The following is a 14,380-nucleotide window of genomic DNA, read 5'->3' as shown; positions in this document are numbered from 1 at the left end:
TCAGCGTAATAATTTTTTAATAATCATACGTATGTTTTTGTTGCAAAAATATGTTCCACTGGTGGGTATTTAAGGACGACGGACGCGGATGAATAGATATTTAGTGGTTGCTCAGTGAGGCGGTCCCCGTTGCTACAACACATCCGCCATATTTGTTTACATTGTAACAAAAATCACGTGGGCGACACAGATGCTAGTCTACCAAGCCACTTGGGTCCACCTCTTGACCTCCCATTCAGCAGAAAGGTGAAGGAAGCTGAAGGCATCGGGAAATGAACACCAGACTTTTGTTCAGCACATATTTTCATGCGTCTGCAGTAACTATTTCTAGTCTTTTTTTAAGACAACGTTAATAACATGAGTTTTACAATGTAACGTTACGTGGAGCCCTGAACTTTAGGTGCGCTTGATCTTGACGACACGCCAAGCAGTTTTTAGGTTATTCTAACCACAATGATACAGCTGTACAGATAGTCAAACTGCAATACTCAAAGACCTCAAACGAACTGAAGGCTTTAGTATGAAATAAAAGCATTTCCGTGTCGGTAGACTCTATGTTCCATGATGATGGTTGATACAGTGTTGTACTTTCGTTCAACACAGAAGTAGCTCACTTCGAGTTTCCGTAGCTCTGCGTCGACCTTCTTAGGAAGTGGTGCTGATTGAATTACTCTGAGCAACTGAAGCCTTGTGTGTTATTTTGTTTGTTTGTTTGTTTGTTTGTTTGTTTGCCCTGCCTTTGGTAAACCCCGACCATGCTCAACTCCGTCCAACGTCGACATTCAAACCAAATACATTTTTGTAATGGTGAGGAAAACGATCTCAGTATCAGCCTCCATTCCTTGGGGTCTCTCAGCGCTTTCCTATGTACACATGTTCTTTGCGAACCCCTACTGAGTGATAGTGTTGGAGGCTAGCCAAGGCCAAGCGCCAACGGTGACCACCTGCTACGGGCGGCACGCAATCCTGTCAGGACTGCTGAACTCCGGGGTATCTGTGTCAGACATCGGCCGAGCATCCTTTCCTACTGCCACTCGGCAATGTCACCTGATATTTTGAGGGACTGTCGAAGCTTCACTTCTTCTACTAGTTCATCAGAGTAGCAGTATCCTTTTTCCTTCACTTTGTCATCACATTCGGAAACACCATGTGGACGTACACGCTATCGGAGTATCCTCCTTTCCTTTTATCTTCCCAGCCTACAAAAAAAAAAAAAAACTGCATTCTATTAAGACCATCATCATCATCGTACATCACCATACATCTCGCTAAACGTCGGGCATTTCATATTCCCACAAAAAAGAAGTGAAGCCCAACAATAACATATCAAAAGTAACATTGGTAGCATCATTTATTGCAATAAACTTTCTATAAAACCAACAAATTCCGTAAAACCATTACGTTACAGAATATACTAAGTTCTTTATTCACAAAAACTTGTTTAATTTTACACTGATCATCTTCCTCAGGAAAACTCAGACTGGTTCACTGTGCACTGAAGCAATAGCTGTTAATTGTTCACTGTGAAACGTTAACGTCGACTCTTGTTAAAACAAGTGGTTGTGAATGAACCATTCACTAACCGGATGAAATTATCCACGGATATAACGTTACAGGTTCAAGGTTGGCAAACTTTAAAATAACGGTGCAAGGAATCACTGTGTGTTCGAAGTTTAAGAGTCAAAAAGAACGACCATCTTTTGGGCAATGACGACTGTCTAATGGTTTTCATCTAATAAAATACTAGGCCCTTATTCACACACGCGCGGGTTCGAAGATACTAGCATCTAACACGATTCAGAAGCGCATAGAAGACATAGAAAGTTGGCCAAATAGACAAACATGCCAGGAGCCGAGGAGTGGACCAACCCCCCTGGTATTGGCCACATTCTACTCTTTCCAGCTAGCCTGGTTACCAGACCTATTTTAGCTCCCAAAGTCTTTATCCTCTCCGCAAATAGAGGAGAGCACAAAGCTTAAGACTCGGGATCTAAAACTAGGTCTGGTAACCAGGCTACTTTCCAGCCGCTTCTCGAACTTACTAGTAACCGTCAGGAAACAAGCCGTGGCCAAGATAACTGTCCCCGGGCGATTTCTGTGACCGTTTGTAACTGTGGGAGAGATGCCAGAGAGTTTTCTCGATCGCGATACAGTACAGTTTCGTACCTCCGTGGGAAGCAAAAAGAACATGTTCTTACTGATCCTTACTATCAGTTTTGGCTTTTGTCCCAAAACAATGTTGTCATCTTTCGTCAGTATGAACCCTATGGTCTGTAACATAACAGTTGGCAGCTAATCATCCACAACAAGGGTTCTCTGGATTTGTTGACGGATGCAGATTTCCCTGAGCATATTTTAAGCTCATCAGCTGGGCGCTTCGTTGAGTTTGTTGACATACAGCTTAACAGGGGTGCCAGAGTATACAGTGAATACAATGCTGCTGAATGCAATTTAACGGGATACAGTACAATCGTATTAGTATACAGTGCAATTTTACGGAATACAATGCTACCGTATTAGTATACAGTGCAGTTTTACTAGTAAAATCGCACTTTATACTAGTAAAATTGCACTGTATACTACTAGTAAAATTGCACTGTATACTAGTATATATTGCACTGTATACTAATACGATTGCACTGTATACTAGTAAAATACGATTGCACTGTACTCCGTAAAATCGCACTGTATACTAATACGATTGTACTGTATTCTCTAAAATTGCACTGTATACTTAGTAAAATTGCACTGTATTCTGTAAAATTGCACTGTATTCCGTAAAATTGCAATGTATACTCTAGCACCCCTGTTTAAAAGGCCAGTGCCGAACACGCGTTTGGCAAGGCCCCTCTCCGTGAGTCAAGTTGCTCAGCGGTAGTTTTGGCTGACCCCCCTCTTTTTGTTGATACAGACAACATTTAACCTCAATGTTGTAACTTTTGGGGTTGGCTACGCTTCTAGTGTTGTAGCATTGTCCTGGGTGAGTTTTTGAGCTAACTCGGCTGACTAGGACAGACCTTGGTCCGGCCATATGCCACCAGGCGGTGATAGAAGAACACTTGGCGGGTCACTGGTCAGAATAATTGTTACCGTAACGATAATAAAAGTGATAATGAAGAAAAAACTCTCTAGTAAATTTACTCCTGGAGTATATAGTATACGTGATCCCAGATTATTGTGAGATGCGAGAATCGTTTAAACAGATGAAATAGTATAGCCTCTACCAGCAGGCTCACCGGTTGGAAAGAGTAGAAATTGAGAGAGATTAACAGGCATGCCAGGGGAGTTGGTCGGCTGGAGAGTATAGTTTGCCGGGTGCTTTTCAGCCGCGTCCCGAAGCCTGGTAGAGGCTATAGTACCCTTAATACATCAAGTGCACTATATGTAGCCTACATATAGTACACGTGATGATCCTTGATGTAAGGGCTGTGTACCTGTACTGTAGTCACACACGTCTTGTAGCCTGGGTGCCAGACTGTTTCCAGGGCCTACACAGGCCAGGTCCTCAGCTCCAGGGCCAGAATGCCCCAAAGGAAATTACCTCTGCCAATAAGTAATCTTTATGTAATAGCCTCCACCAGGCCTTCCTACGGGGGTACGGATCGTAAAATTCGACAAAAATGAATAATTGGCCAGGAGAGTCACTCCGCGGGATGGTTAATTGATTTCCCCTTCCCTAACTGCGCGGGCAAATGAACACTAATAAATACTACGGTGGTTAAACTCCATTGGTCAATTACTAGTAATCTATGTAATGAACAACAGAATCACTTCCATATCATACCGATATCTGTGAGGCAACATGCAATGTCACTGACGGAAAACGGTTGCTCGTTTTTGAATGGTAGGCTGTTTCTATTTATGGGTGGTACCTAAAAAGAAAGACGCCTGGCGTTGCTTGATTTTAGGTAGCAAATTTGGGTAGCGAATCAAACGCTTCCGAAGACGTATGAAATGATGATGAAAATGGAAAAGATGTAAACATCCAGAATATTTTTTAATGTTTTGTTTTCCGTCCTGAAATTGCATTGGGTGCCTTTAAAAGTTTTCAACGTACGTCATCGAACAGTTGTGCGCCGCCACATCTTGCCAGTGCGAGCCTGTGTAATTCCTTGAGTTGGAGGTCGGTGACTGGAACCAATAACCGCGGGTAATGATCCACATGTGTCTGTACGGATCGGGTGTACTTCCCGCGCCTACAGACCAGGATACCGATCTGTCTCGTCCAGTGCCAGACCTTGGGAACGGGCCAGAGGTGACGCGCTGACGACCGCCAGGCTTTGAGAGGAGAACTTCCACCTTTTTTACGGGGAGCATCTTCACCGGGGGAGCATCACCCTTCCACTTTGGGACTTTCGGCACAGAGGTGTCGACAAAACTTTCCAGTTCCATTTGGCGATTTTTGCGCGCACGCTGTGCTACCCTCTGCGGGCATATCCAGCGTTTTGTATGTAAACAGGCTCTCTTCCTGCGCTTCCTAGTTAAAAACCCCAGAAGAATCGGGGGAACCTCCTAATTGTTTCCAAAAAGAGCCACCTATCTTGCCGTCTTATTCCCCAGGTTACCAGTTCAACGGGCACCGGGCAGCCAGACCAGGCGAGCTAAGCATGGCGCCCGCCGGAGTTTTAGTCTTCCTGTCCATTTGCTGGACTTTGCTGCAAAGAGGAGAGGGACAGTACTACAGTCAGTACACTAACTACGGCGGCGGCGGTAAGGTCATCGAAATTACTGAGTCGTACGAGATATGTGAGTGCCATGTTTCTTTTCAGATTTCAAACTCTTCTCCTGCACGCCGACACCACCAAAACCCCCTCAGTGCACTTGTGTTGTTCGTTAGAGAGAGGCCTGTGATGTTGTTTTTTAGCGGGGAAAGAAGGCTTGTGACGTGGCAGCCAACTCATCAGGACGGGAGAAAATGTCTTTTAGCTTTACTTTGCGGGTAATCATTATCTTTCCCAGGGGGGATTCACCCAGTCTGATCTCTGATGATCAGTGTAGCCGATGGTTCAGTAGGTTGTATCACCAGGGTGCTCTGACTGCACGGTGAAAAAGTCTGTTGCTATGCTCACATCTCCAGTTCCGACGTCGCAAAATTTGAGGATAAAATTGGGCATGGATCTTTTATACTAGAAGTAGATCAGATGGTCAACCTTGGGCGGGTAGCCAGAAGCCTCGAGGCTCAAGTTCACGGATTTTGGCGCGCTTTCCTCTTTCTTGCCCTGACTCCCAGTGAGATAGTTGAAAGGGTATCGCCGCGGCTTCTTGGCGTTCGGCCGTCATTTTGTTCTTATTGTGTCAGCTTTCATCTCCAGGTTGTTGTAGATGGGTAGGAAATATGGCGGAGGGCGGCTTGAAGTGATTTACGTCTTCCTGCCTTCTTCTTGGGCAACCCGGCCGCAAGGTTTGTTTTTGTCGCCAGCGAAAATATACTGTTTGTGTAGAGAATAATACTGGGACTGTTTGTGTACGAATTTCTTGAAACATTATTCTGCAAGATGCGTGCATAATTTGCATACGTGCGGTTTAACACTATTCTGAATGTAATTTTTGTAACGTCATTTCATAGATTGGTTCAGAAGAGTTTCTGATCCGCAATGCGTTTCATGTGACAGCCATTTATCAACATTAATTACAGAACTATCGGCGCTATGTTAATTTTGTTTTGCAACTATTTGGTTCCTCTGTCCTAGCGCTTCGAGCTAAGTCGTTGACGGCGGGCTGGTAGTTAGAGCTAGCGGGGCTAGTGGGACTGGTCACGCGGACGTCATAAAATTTGATCGCGGTCCCATCAAGCATGACTGACCATGACTGTGCAATTTAGGTCAATGGCCCTGTATTTTGGATAGTTAAGCCGACTAATAGGATTGTAAAGAATGGCATAGTTTTGTGACAGGGTGTCATTAGCATTACTCTCCAAGGTTTAGGCTTTGGCGTGTTTTTATGCGTTTTATCGGGCTTTTTTGTACTGATGGTATCTGCCAATGATGCTGACTTGCCAATTTCATACTGCTTTGTAGCCTCTACCAAAATCTGATGTCCGAATATTTGAACTTGAAAGTGACAAGGTACAAAAATCGTAACAAACAAAGGGCTTGGAGTTTTCCTATACATATGTATTAAATGACGTTTGCGTGCAGGAATGTTGGTTTCACCGCAAAGTTACCGTTTTTTGAAGAAACGATTTTAGATATCCGTGTTTAGCCATGCTTCTTGTAACCGTAGATGAGTTATGCCCGTGAACTGACTCTTTTCTTCGTCATTTTTTGTACCCCTGCGCTTTTCAAAAGACTCTTTTAGTGAGACATTTTTCCACAACTGTTTTGACGTGTCAATCTTTCTCTGTGTTCAGCTGAGGCGGTCCTATAGAACTACATGTGCTGCTGATTATCCTCCCAATACGCGCTAGCAGACAGGCAGAACCGAGTTTTTTCAGCGCAGTGCACGTGAAGATGCATGAGTTGTACCGTTGGCCTTCCCTCCCAGTGGGTATCTGACAGAAATGGGATACTAGGTCGGACAGGAACGGACAGACAAAGTCGAGCGCGAATGGGAAGTCATCTCTGCATGATGCAGTTCAGTCAAGGCCTGCCCCGACCGGAGTACGCTTTATGAAAATCACCTGTGCATTCCAGTGTTTATGTCCCCAGTGTGGCTACCTTATTAACTCCAATCGGGCACTGCAAAGACCAAAGCCTGGTTCTGTTTTAGAACCTGTTTTGACCGTGGAGAAGAAACATGCCCGTAGCCAGGATGTTGCTATGGGGGGTTTCCTCTTACTATCTGAGGGACCCCCTCCCCGAAAATGTTGAAAATTCAACCTTCTGAAATAGCATTTCCTGTGTTTTTGAGGGAATTCCAAGGAAAAATCAGAGACATCCACATAACTGCTTCAGACAGTATTTTGTTGGAACAACAAGAAAAATTGACTCAAAGATCATGATCTTGGCCCGTCATAAAATACCGAAACTCTCGGGGGAGGGCGTTTGGGGGTGCGTACCCGAGATTTTTTTTTCTTTGCCAGTGTGTTAGTTCTGCATATCGCTGTTTTATGCTATGATTTTGCCCTGTTTGTCGTAAACTATGATGGGTGCATTTATAGACCATTTGCCTAGGGGAAACGACACTGGTGTTCCAAAAACTTGGCTCGCAAATCAAATCAGAAATGACTTCTAACAGGGCACCCCCTTTCCTGGTAAGCTTGCCAAACCGGGACATTATATGTCAGAGAATAGGAAACAACACAAGGTTACTGGAGTACTGGCAGTACGCCATTGCCCCCGAGCAGTATTTAGTATTCTACTAGCTTTGTATGCTCTTTTCTAGCCTGGGTACCAGACAGTTTCCAGAATAACTATGGGCCTAGTGTGTTATGGGTTTGGCATCCAGGCTAGCTCGCTCCCTGTGTATGCTGTTACAAATAGCGCAACAGCGAGGTAAAAAAATAACTAGGATGGTAACTGTTACATGGCTTTTGTTTTTGACCTTCGTTTTAACGATAACGCAATGTTTGGTTTTAAAATGTCACCTTCAAGAGAAATTTGTATTTTCTCTGCAAAAAGTGACAGAAAAACTGCGCTGGTTTAGGCAGGAACACAGAACAGGTCATTCTTATCGTCTGACAATCTTTCACCTCAAGTCGTTGACCTTGAAATAGACCTGACTGGGATGATGCCCCCCTCCCCCACATTCCACCCCCGGCATGCAACAGTCTTGTCACCTTTGGAGTGAAAAGGTTAGGATCGTCTTAAAGATAACCGCAGAAGGGAAGACCCTTTCCTATCATATAACTGGTTCCAGTGGGGACTTTGTCAGTTCGGAATTCGAAATGTCGTCTCAGAAAGGAGGTTCAAACCTCAATAGTCTCCAGACGACATTAAAAACCTATAGACCACCTGCCGCTACTTGTAAAATTGTATGATGTCACACCTTCCGTTCTAACGAAAAAGGTGCCTAGTAAGAAATCAGACTTTTCTTATATCCCTTTTGAAACTTGATAAGAAAAGTGTTGTGTCCCGGGGTTCCATCCGTTTCTGTCTCCTAAATACGTCTACTTTGTGAAACCATCTTGAACCGTCTTCCGTTGAAGTTCTAGTTACAAAAGACGTACGAGATCCAGCCGTTCTTCATTTAGATGTTTCTTAAAATAGTACTGTCATCGTCTGTCATTGGCAGCTTTAGTGAGACGCCCTTGATACAGCTGCCAAAGATAAAGATAAGAGACCAAATCCCCACTTCAGCATTTCGGGCACATGCATTGTATTTGTGCATTTGATAAGGTGTTCCGTTTCGAAAGATTTAAACGTCACCCGAAGGGTAGAATTCTTCACTTGGTGTTGTTTATCTTCATAATCTACGGACCTGGTTTCAGTCAATGGGAAGTAAAATGTCAAAGGGCAAGAACATTCCTTTAGGATTAGAAAAAACACTCATCGCAAATTCGCAATGGCTAAGACGTTTCAACGAACCATTTCTTCATCTAGCATTACCATTAAATAGAAAACAGTGGCTTTGGAACTGAAACAGAGAAGATAAGAGTTAACAGAAAGGTGGCAACAAGTTGCCGCAAGGTAGTCTTGTGGGGGAATTCTCCTGTGAGATCTTTGCAGCCACCAAAGATCTGCTTGGAGATCAGTCGTCCACACTTCGGGCATTTAAGAAATTAATTGGTGGTCCGTTGTCAAGACTGCTGATGTTGCTGTCTTATGTCGTTTGGTCCCTGTAGCATGAAGAAGTAGAATGCAGTGATCACATGCCCTACATGTATGTTGGACTGTTCTGTCCTTTCCAAACGGCTAATTTTGATGGCCAGACCTGCCGCCATGCCATTGCTTGAGTCGTAGTTTTGCCGCCTGTGTGAAGAGGTTGGAGATATGCTTGTAGAACCTTCGTGTCACTCAGATGTTCGTTACTCGGGCATCGTACTGGTATAGAGGCACTCACAATTAAAGGAGCATTATGTAACATTCTGTAGGAAAACTAAAATATAAACATACTATTTTAATTGAAAAAAATAATTTAATTCCACTTTTCAACATATTTTTGTTTAATTTTTCCACCTTTCTTATTTCTTACGTTTATAGTTGGCAATAAAACAGCCCAAATGAGGTGTATTCATTTTGTGGCACCACCGCAAAATACCATAATGTAAACAAACAGTCGTATTGTGTAATACTTTGGCACTCTACTCCCTGAATGATGGGGTTGACTCAACTTACATTGTAAAGAAATGACCAGAAAATCTGATATATATCGTCCGAATGTTACACAATGCACCTTTAAGGTAGTCTGAACGGCGAAGTTATATATGTAGCCTATAAAAAGGTATAAACGTTTTTGGAGAACGTTAACTCTTGGGATATATCTATTTTCTAGTAGCAGATACCTGGCGTCAAAACTCCCCTTTGTCTACGTCTATGGCAAGGGGATAACTGGCTAGATGGGCCTTCATAACAAAACACCCTCATATCCAACCTCCACGTGGTGTACTGAAGCATGTTCACCCCTTCTCACAACACGTTTCACCAAATACTGTACATAATAATGCTTGAAGAAGTGTGTTTGGCTTGCAGTTCGTATTCACCACAGGAAACAAAATTTGTATAACATGTCCACGTGTTCTTTCTACCCAACTCTCTCAAGTGCATGTTTTGTTTTTCCGTGATCCTTGTTTTTATTTGTGTGTTTGCTTTTATTATGCCTGACATGTCTGACACGTGAAGCATCCCCTCTTGCTATAAATATACACGGAGAAGTTCTTATACTTCTTCTCAGCTCGTAAAGACGTCACTGTGTAAGATTCTTAGCCTGGTTACCAAACCTATTATAGCTCCCGAGTCCTACAGCCTCTCATTGCGGAGAGCTGTAGGACTCGGGAGCTATAATAGGTTTGGTAACCAGGCTGTAAGATTCTTACCGTGCAACGTTGGACACCCCTGCACGTACCACACTGTTACTACGCACTGACCATTGCCTGCTGCATGGACGTTTACGTGAAAACCACGACAGTTGATAACCCACTAACACTCTTTGTTCCAGTTGATTCCTCGAACCCATCCGCCAGTTATCCCACCTCCTATGGCTACGACAAATCGTACAACTATCAACCGCAACCATCACCATCTGTTGCAGCTTGTGGAGACCAACACAACCTGTGCAGCGAGTGGGCCAAGAACAACCAGTGCGTGGAGAACTCCGGGTACATGCTGGAAATGTGCCCGCAGAGCTGCCGAGCGCCCTGCCCGCAGCGACCGGCCCCGTCTTACCCATCCTACCCGTCCTACCCCTACCCTTACCCCTCCCCCTACCCATCCTACCCGTACCCTTACCCCTCGTATCCATCGTATCCTTCGTACCCGTCCTCTTCTGGTAAGTCGTAATAAGCGTTCAAACCTCATGCGAGTTACCAGCTAGACTAATATTGGTGCTAATGAACATGTGTAGCTACTAGATATTATATTTGATAGAAAATGGTAATGATGCATTACAATAGTGCGTCTAAGTCAAGTCTTGTTAGCATTAGTCCAATTTAAGTCACCAAATATTCGACTCATACACTTCACATAGCACACACGCGCCATCCAACCAGCACGTGTGTCCATAGCCTCTACCAGGTCTCAGAAGCGACTGGAAAGAGTAGACATTGGCAGTAGAGTCAGTGTCCAGTCTTGTTAGCATTTGTCCAATTTACGTCACCAATTATTTGAATCATACATCGTCTCCACACACTCGCGCCACCCAACCAGCATGTGTGTCCATCTAGCCTCTACCAGGCCTCAGAGGCGACTGGAAAAAAAGAGTAGAAATTGGCAGTAGAAATAGACAGGGGAGTTGGTAGAGGCTAGTGTCCATCCCCTGAGATGCTTTTATGCCCGAACGTTGCTATAACACGAAGGATGCCCCCCGTATCTGCTAGCTGGGTACTACGTCTCGGCAGCAGAGTTCTACCAGCTGCAGGTGAACGTGAGCGGGATCTGGCAGATCCTGAACATCACCCACCCGGACCTGGTCCTCAACATCACCGCGGAGATGAAGAAGAGACTCGAGAGCAGCAGCACGTCCACAACGTCAACATCATCAACGACGACGACAACAACAACAACAAGCGGCTCTGGAGTAAGTCGTCTTGCCATTTATTGTTTCCTATCTATGTTTTACGAAGGAAAACATATTGATTTCGCTCTGTTTCCTCTTCTCCAAACACCAATGACCAATGACTAGCCTCTACCAGGCACCGCGGATCGCTGGAAAAATAGTAGAAATTGGCCGAAATAAAGGGATAGTATACCAGAGAAGATCCAGGGCCATAGAAGCTCCAATTTGCGACCCACGGTAGAGGCTAGCCAATGACCTGAACCAGACAGTCTGTTTCCATGGTAACTAGCGTTGGGTTACATCATGTTGCAATTTTATAGCAGGAGGGACATAGACTCCTCTCTGACAATATACATGAATGTGTTTGAGTTAGAATTAACAGAGCAGATCATATGCGCGAAGGTAAACATTATGCATTTGCCTTGCAAATGTTACATTTCTAGTTTACTATTCAAGTCAAGTCAATTTTATTGCACAACAATAACAGGTACAATGTATGGCAAGCTAGTCAGAGGTACTACACATCTAGCTGATATCTACTCTAACGTCTATAGAAATGCTTATAATGAGTTCTTTGTATCGAGACTAACATTTTACGATTTTGTAAAGGTGATACAACATATATGGAACATGGCTTAGGCCATGTTGATTTGATTATATGGATGACATCCTCCGGGAGCCCCAAAACTGGTGCGCGCGTGCGAATAAAAAAGTTTTGCAAAAACAAAAAAAGTTCTTTTCATTATGAAATCTACGTGGTCATGAGGGTTGAGCAAATGGGACGGAATATGGTTTGGCGAATAATCTAGTCTTCAAGTTCATTTCTTTACAATTTCGTCTTTTTTCGAATTCGTTTGATTTTGGCATTCTACGACATTGGTATAATTTTTATTAATTTTTTTTGTAACTTATGGTATAGTTTTTCTCATTTTGCAACTGTTTTGTACGATTTACAGTATGGTTGAAATTTTTTTTTTTTGGAAACGGCCGAAAATTCATGCGCGCGCGGATGTCATCCATATAATCAAATCAACATGGCCTTACACGATAAAACAATGTACCATAACTGTTGAGCCATATCGCAGATATCAGAAACATCTGCACACACGTGTTACCCGGACGATATCCTTTCCTGTTGGCAGAATCTCAACTGTTCATTAAATGAATCTCTGGTAAAGCTCTGTTTGGCAAAACACGTCTTGCAGTGTGAAGTTAAACTATTCCAACTATTCCTTATCACTGAGGGTTTTGGCAATATGTTAGCAACCGTAACATTTCCTTTCTCAGTGCAATTTCAGGGCGGCAAAACATAAATTTTCCGGAAAAAATATTCTGGATTAGGAAATCTCTCTGATAACTGACATTTTTTGTCATTGCTTAACACATGTTCGTCATCATTTCATACTTGAAGCGTTTGAGATAGCCATAAAGTAGGCTACGTGAGAAGTCCATCTTTTTGTACCACCAACAAATAGCTAGAACAAGGCTACGATACGAAACAAGCAACCATTTTCCGTTCAGTAACATCGCATTTTTGCCTCAAAGATATAAGTATGCTATGGGATTCAACATACTACATTAGAATGGTCAGAAAATTGACATTGAAAATCCAGTTATACTAGTCTGGAATCGCTTTGCTCTGGCTCTATACCGGCACGTTTGCTTGAATGGACGGACGAGCTCGAGAATCTAAAGATGAGGGGCAAAAGTCGTTCTAGGTCTTGTCTGGGTGGTTTGTTGGTCAGTAGGTTAGTATGGGTTCACTTCGCGACTTAGCGGTTCACTTCGCGACTTAGCGAAGTGCCAAGTTTTATGTCGTCTGACCCTCAAAACCTTTTCGTCTGGCTTTTGGCTTCTCCAAGGGTAGCGTAGCCTGGGTGCCAGACCCATAGCACGCTAGACACAGAGTTAGTTAGCTCAGGGTCTAACTGAGGGGGCATGTTGGCCCTGGATCCCAGGAGCTGGCCTGTTTAGGCCCTGAAGCAGTCTGGCACCCAGGCTAAGGGTAGTGGGGCTGGGGGTGGCTGTACAATGTCAATAGTGAGATCAGAGGTCCACAAAAATCCACATCCTTTGATTTAATCGCTGAAAGTAACGCTAGGGGTCCTTCCCGGTGTGAGTGGTTCAAACCTGACAGTATTGTCTCATGGTCAAAAGGTGATAGTCACCTGTTATATCGAATTCGCAATCATTCAACAAATATTGTAAATCTTAAAAAACAAATAGCGGCGAGACACATCTCTGTTCCAGGAGGGAAACACAGAATAAGGTAGCCTGGTATCCAGTCTATCGTGGTTGGGGCAGGCTGTCTTCGGGGCTGCAGGAGCTCTTCCCCGCCCGCCTCAGCAAAGTTCCCCGGTAGGTTCTTCACGATGGGAGATTGTGGAGTTAATCAACTCCTGGCGTGCCAAACTCTATCACAGCCGTAACACTCCTACCGGGCCGGGCCGTCTGTTGAGCTGGTCGGGCGAAAACTATTAGAGCCCCGAAGACAGCCTGCCCCAACCACGGTAGACTGGATACCAGGCTAAGAACAAGGACGTGATACAACGCAAGAGGTCACATCGCCACGGATCTGTATCCAGAAACATGCTGACTTCATTACGAGTCAGCGATGTCGTGTCTGTTTTGAGTTCTGGAGGGTTTCAAACCAAAGGTGGTGGCTTAGGGGTATACCGTAGGGTACCCATGAGATTACCCTGGATGCCAAACTCGTTCTTCGGGCGGCAAGAGCCTTTCGCCCGCCGGTGTAAATTACTGCTACGGGGGAGTCTAGCCCCGGGGGGAGTTTGGCCGCCCTATACGAAGGAAGGCCGATATACTCCTCTGCGGGCGAAGTACCCTGGCTGCCGAAAAAACGGTTAGCGGCCTGTAAACTTGGCTGGCACCCAGGGTACCATGAGATATAAATTTTGAGTATCCGCCAGACAGTTTTAGACATGTTTGTTCACACATAGCCTCGGTGCCAGACGTCTGCCAGGGCCAGTCCACTGCAGGTTGGCTCCATGGCCAATGTGTCCCCAAGGAAATTTTACCACAGGCCCCCTCATTGAATAGTCTCCAACAGACTCCTTTGCAGGCTGAATAAGTAGTAGAAATCGGCCTAAAAATGTAGTTGGCCAGGGGGAGGCCGTCCGTAGAGGGTCCAGTTTGCATGCGTGTTTATCTTGTTATTTTTCATGATGTTAATCTTCACTTACCTTTTAAATACCCAAATACCCCAAGATTAATTATGCAAATTAAGTCTTCATTTACATAATCAATATCGTGTAGTCGTATTTACACACAC

The 14,380-nt window shown here is 44.2% G+C and overlaps 1 protein-coding gene across 8 annotated transcripts in view; it reads left to right on the top strand.

Moving 5' to 3' along the window:
• Positions 1-4,118: 4,118 nt before the first annotated feature.
• Positions 4,119-14,380, top strand: part of LOC109477044 — an 18,275-nt gene continuing 8,013 nt past the window's right edge. Inside the window, exons 1-4 of one of the 8 annotated variants that reach the window (XM_019778067.1) lie at positions 4,119-4,366; positions 4,561-4,746; positions 10,036-10,365; positions 10,913-11,112. In XM_019778067.1, the coding sequence (XP_019633626.1) occupies positions 4,608-4,746; positions 10,036-10,365; positions 10,913-11,112 (669 nt within the window). In that variant the 5' untranslated portion in view covers positions 4,119-4,366; positions 4,561-4,607. Of the gene's footprint in view, positions 4,747-10,035; positions 10,366-10,912; positions 11,113-14,380 lie in introns of all 8 variants that reach the window. The other 7 variants (XM_019778069.1, XM_019778071.1, XM_019778070.1 and 4 more) reach the window with 7 other exon arrangements.

Source organism: Branchiostoma belcheri, unplaced genomic scaffold, assembly GCF_001625305.1.
Source record: "Branchiostoma belcheri isolate BF01 breed outbred unplaced genomic scaffold, Haploidv18h27 scaffold4, whole genome shotgun sequence".
NCBI classification, from domain to species: Eukaryota; Metazoa; Chordata; class Leptocardii; order Amphioxiformes; family Branchiostomatidae; genus Branchiostoma; species Branchiostoma belcheri.
This window is presented reverse-complemented; position numbering and strand designations above follow the sequence as displayed.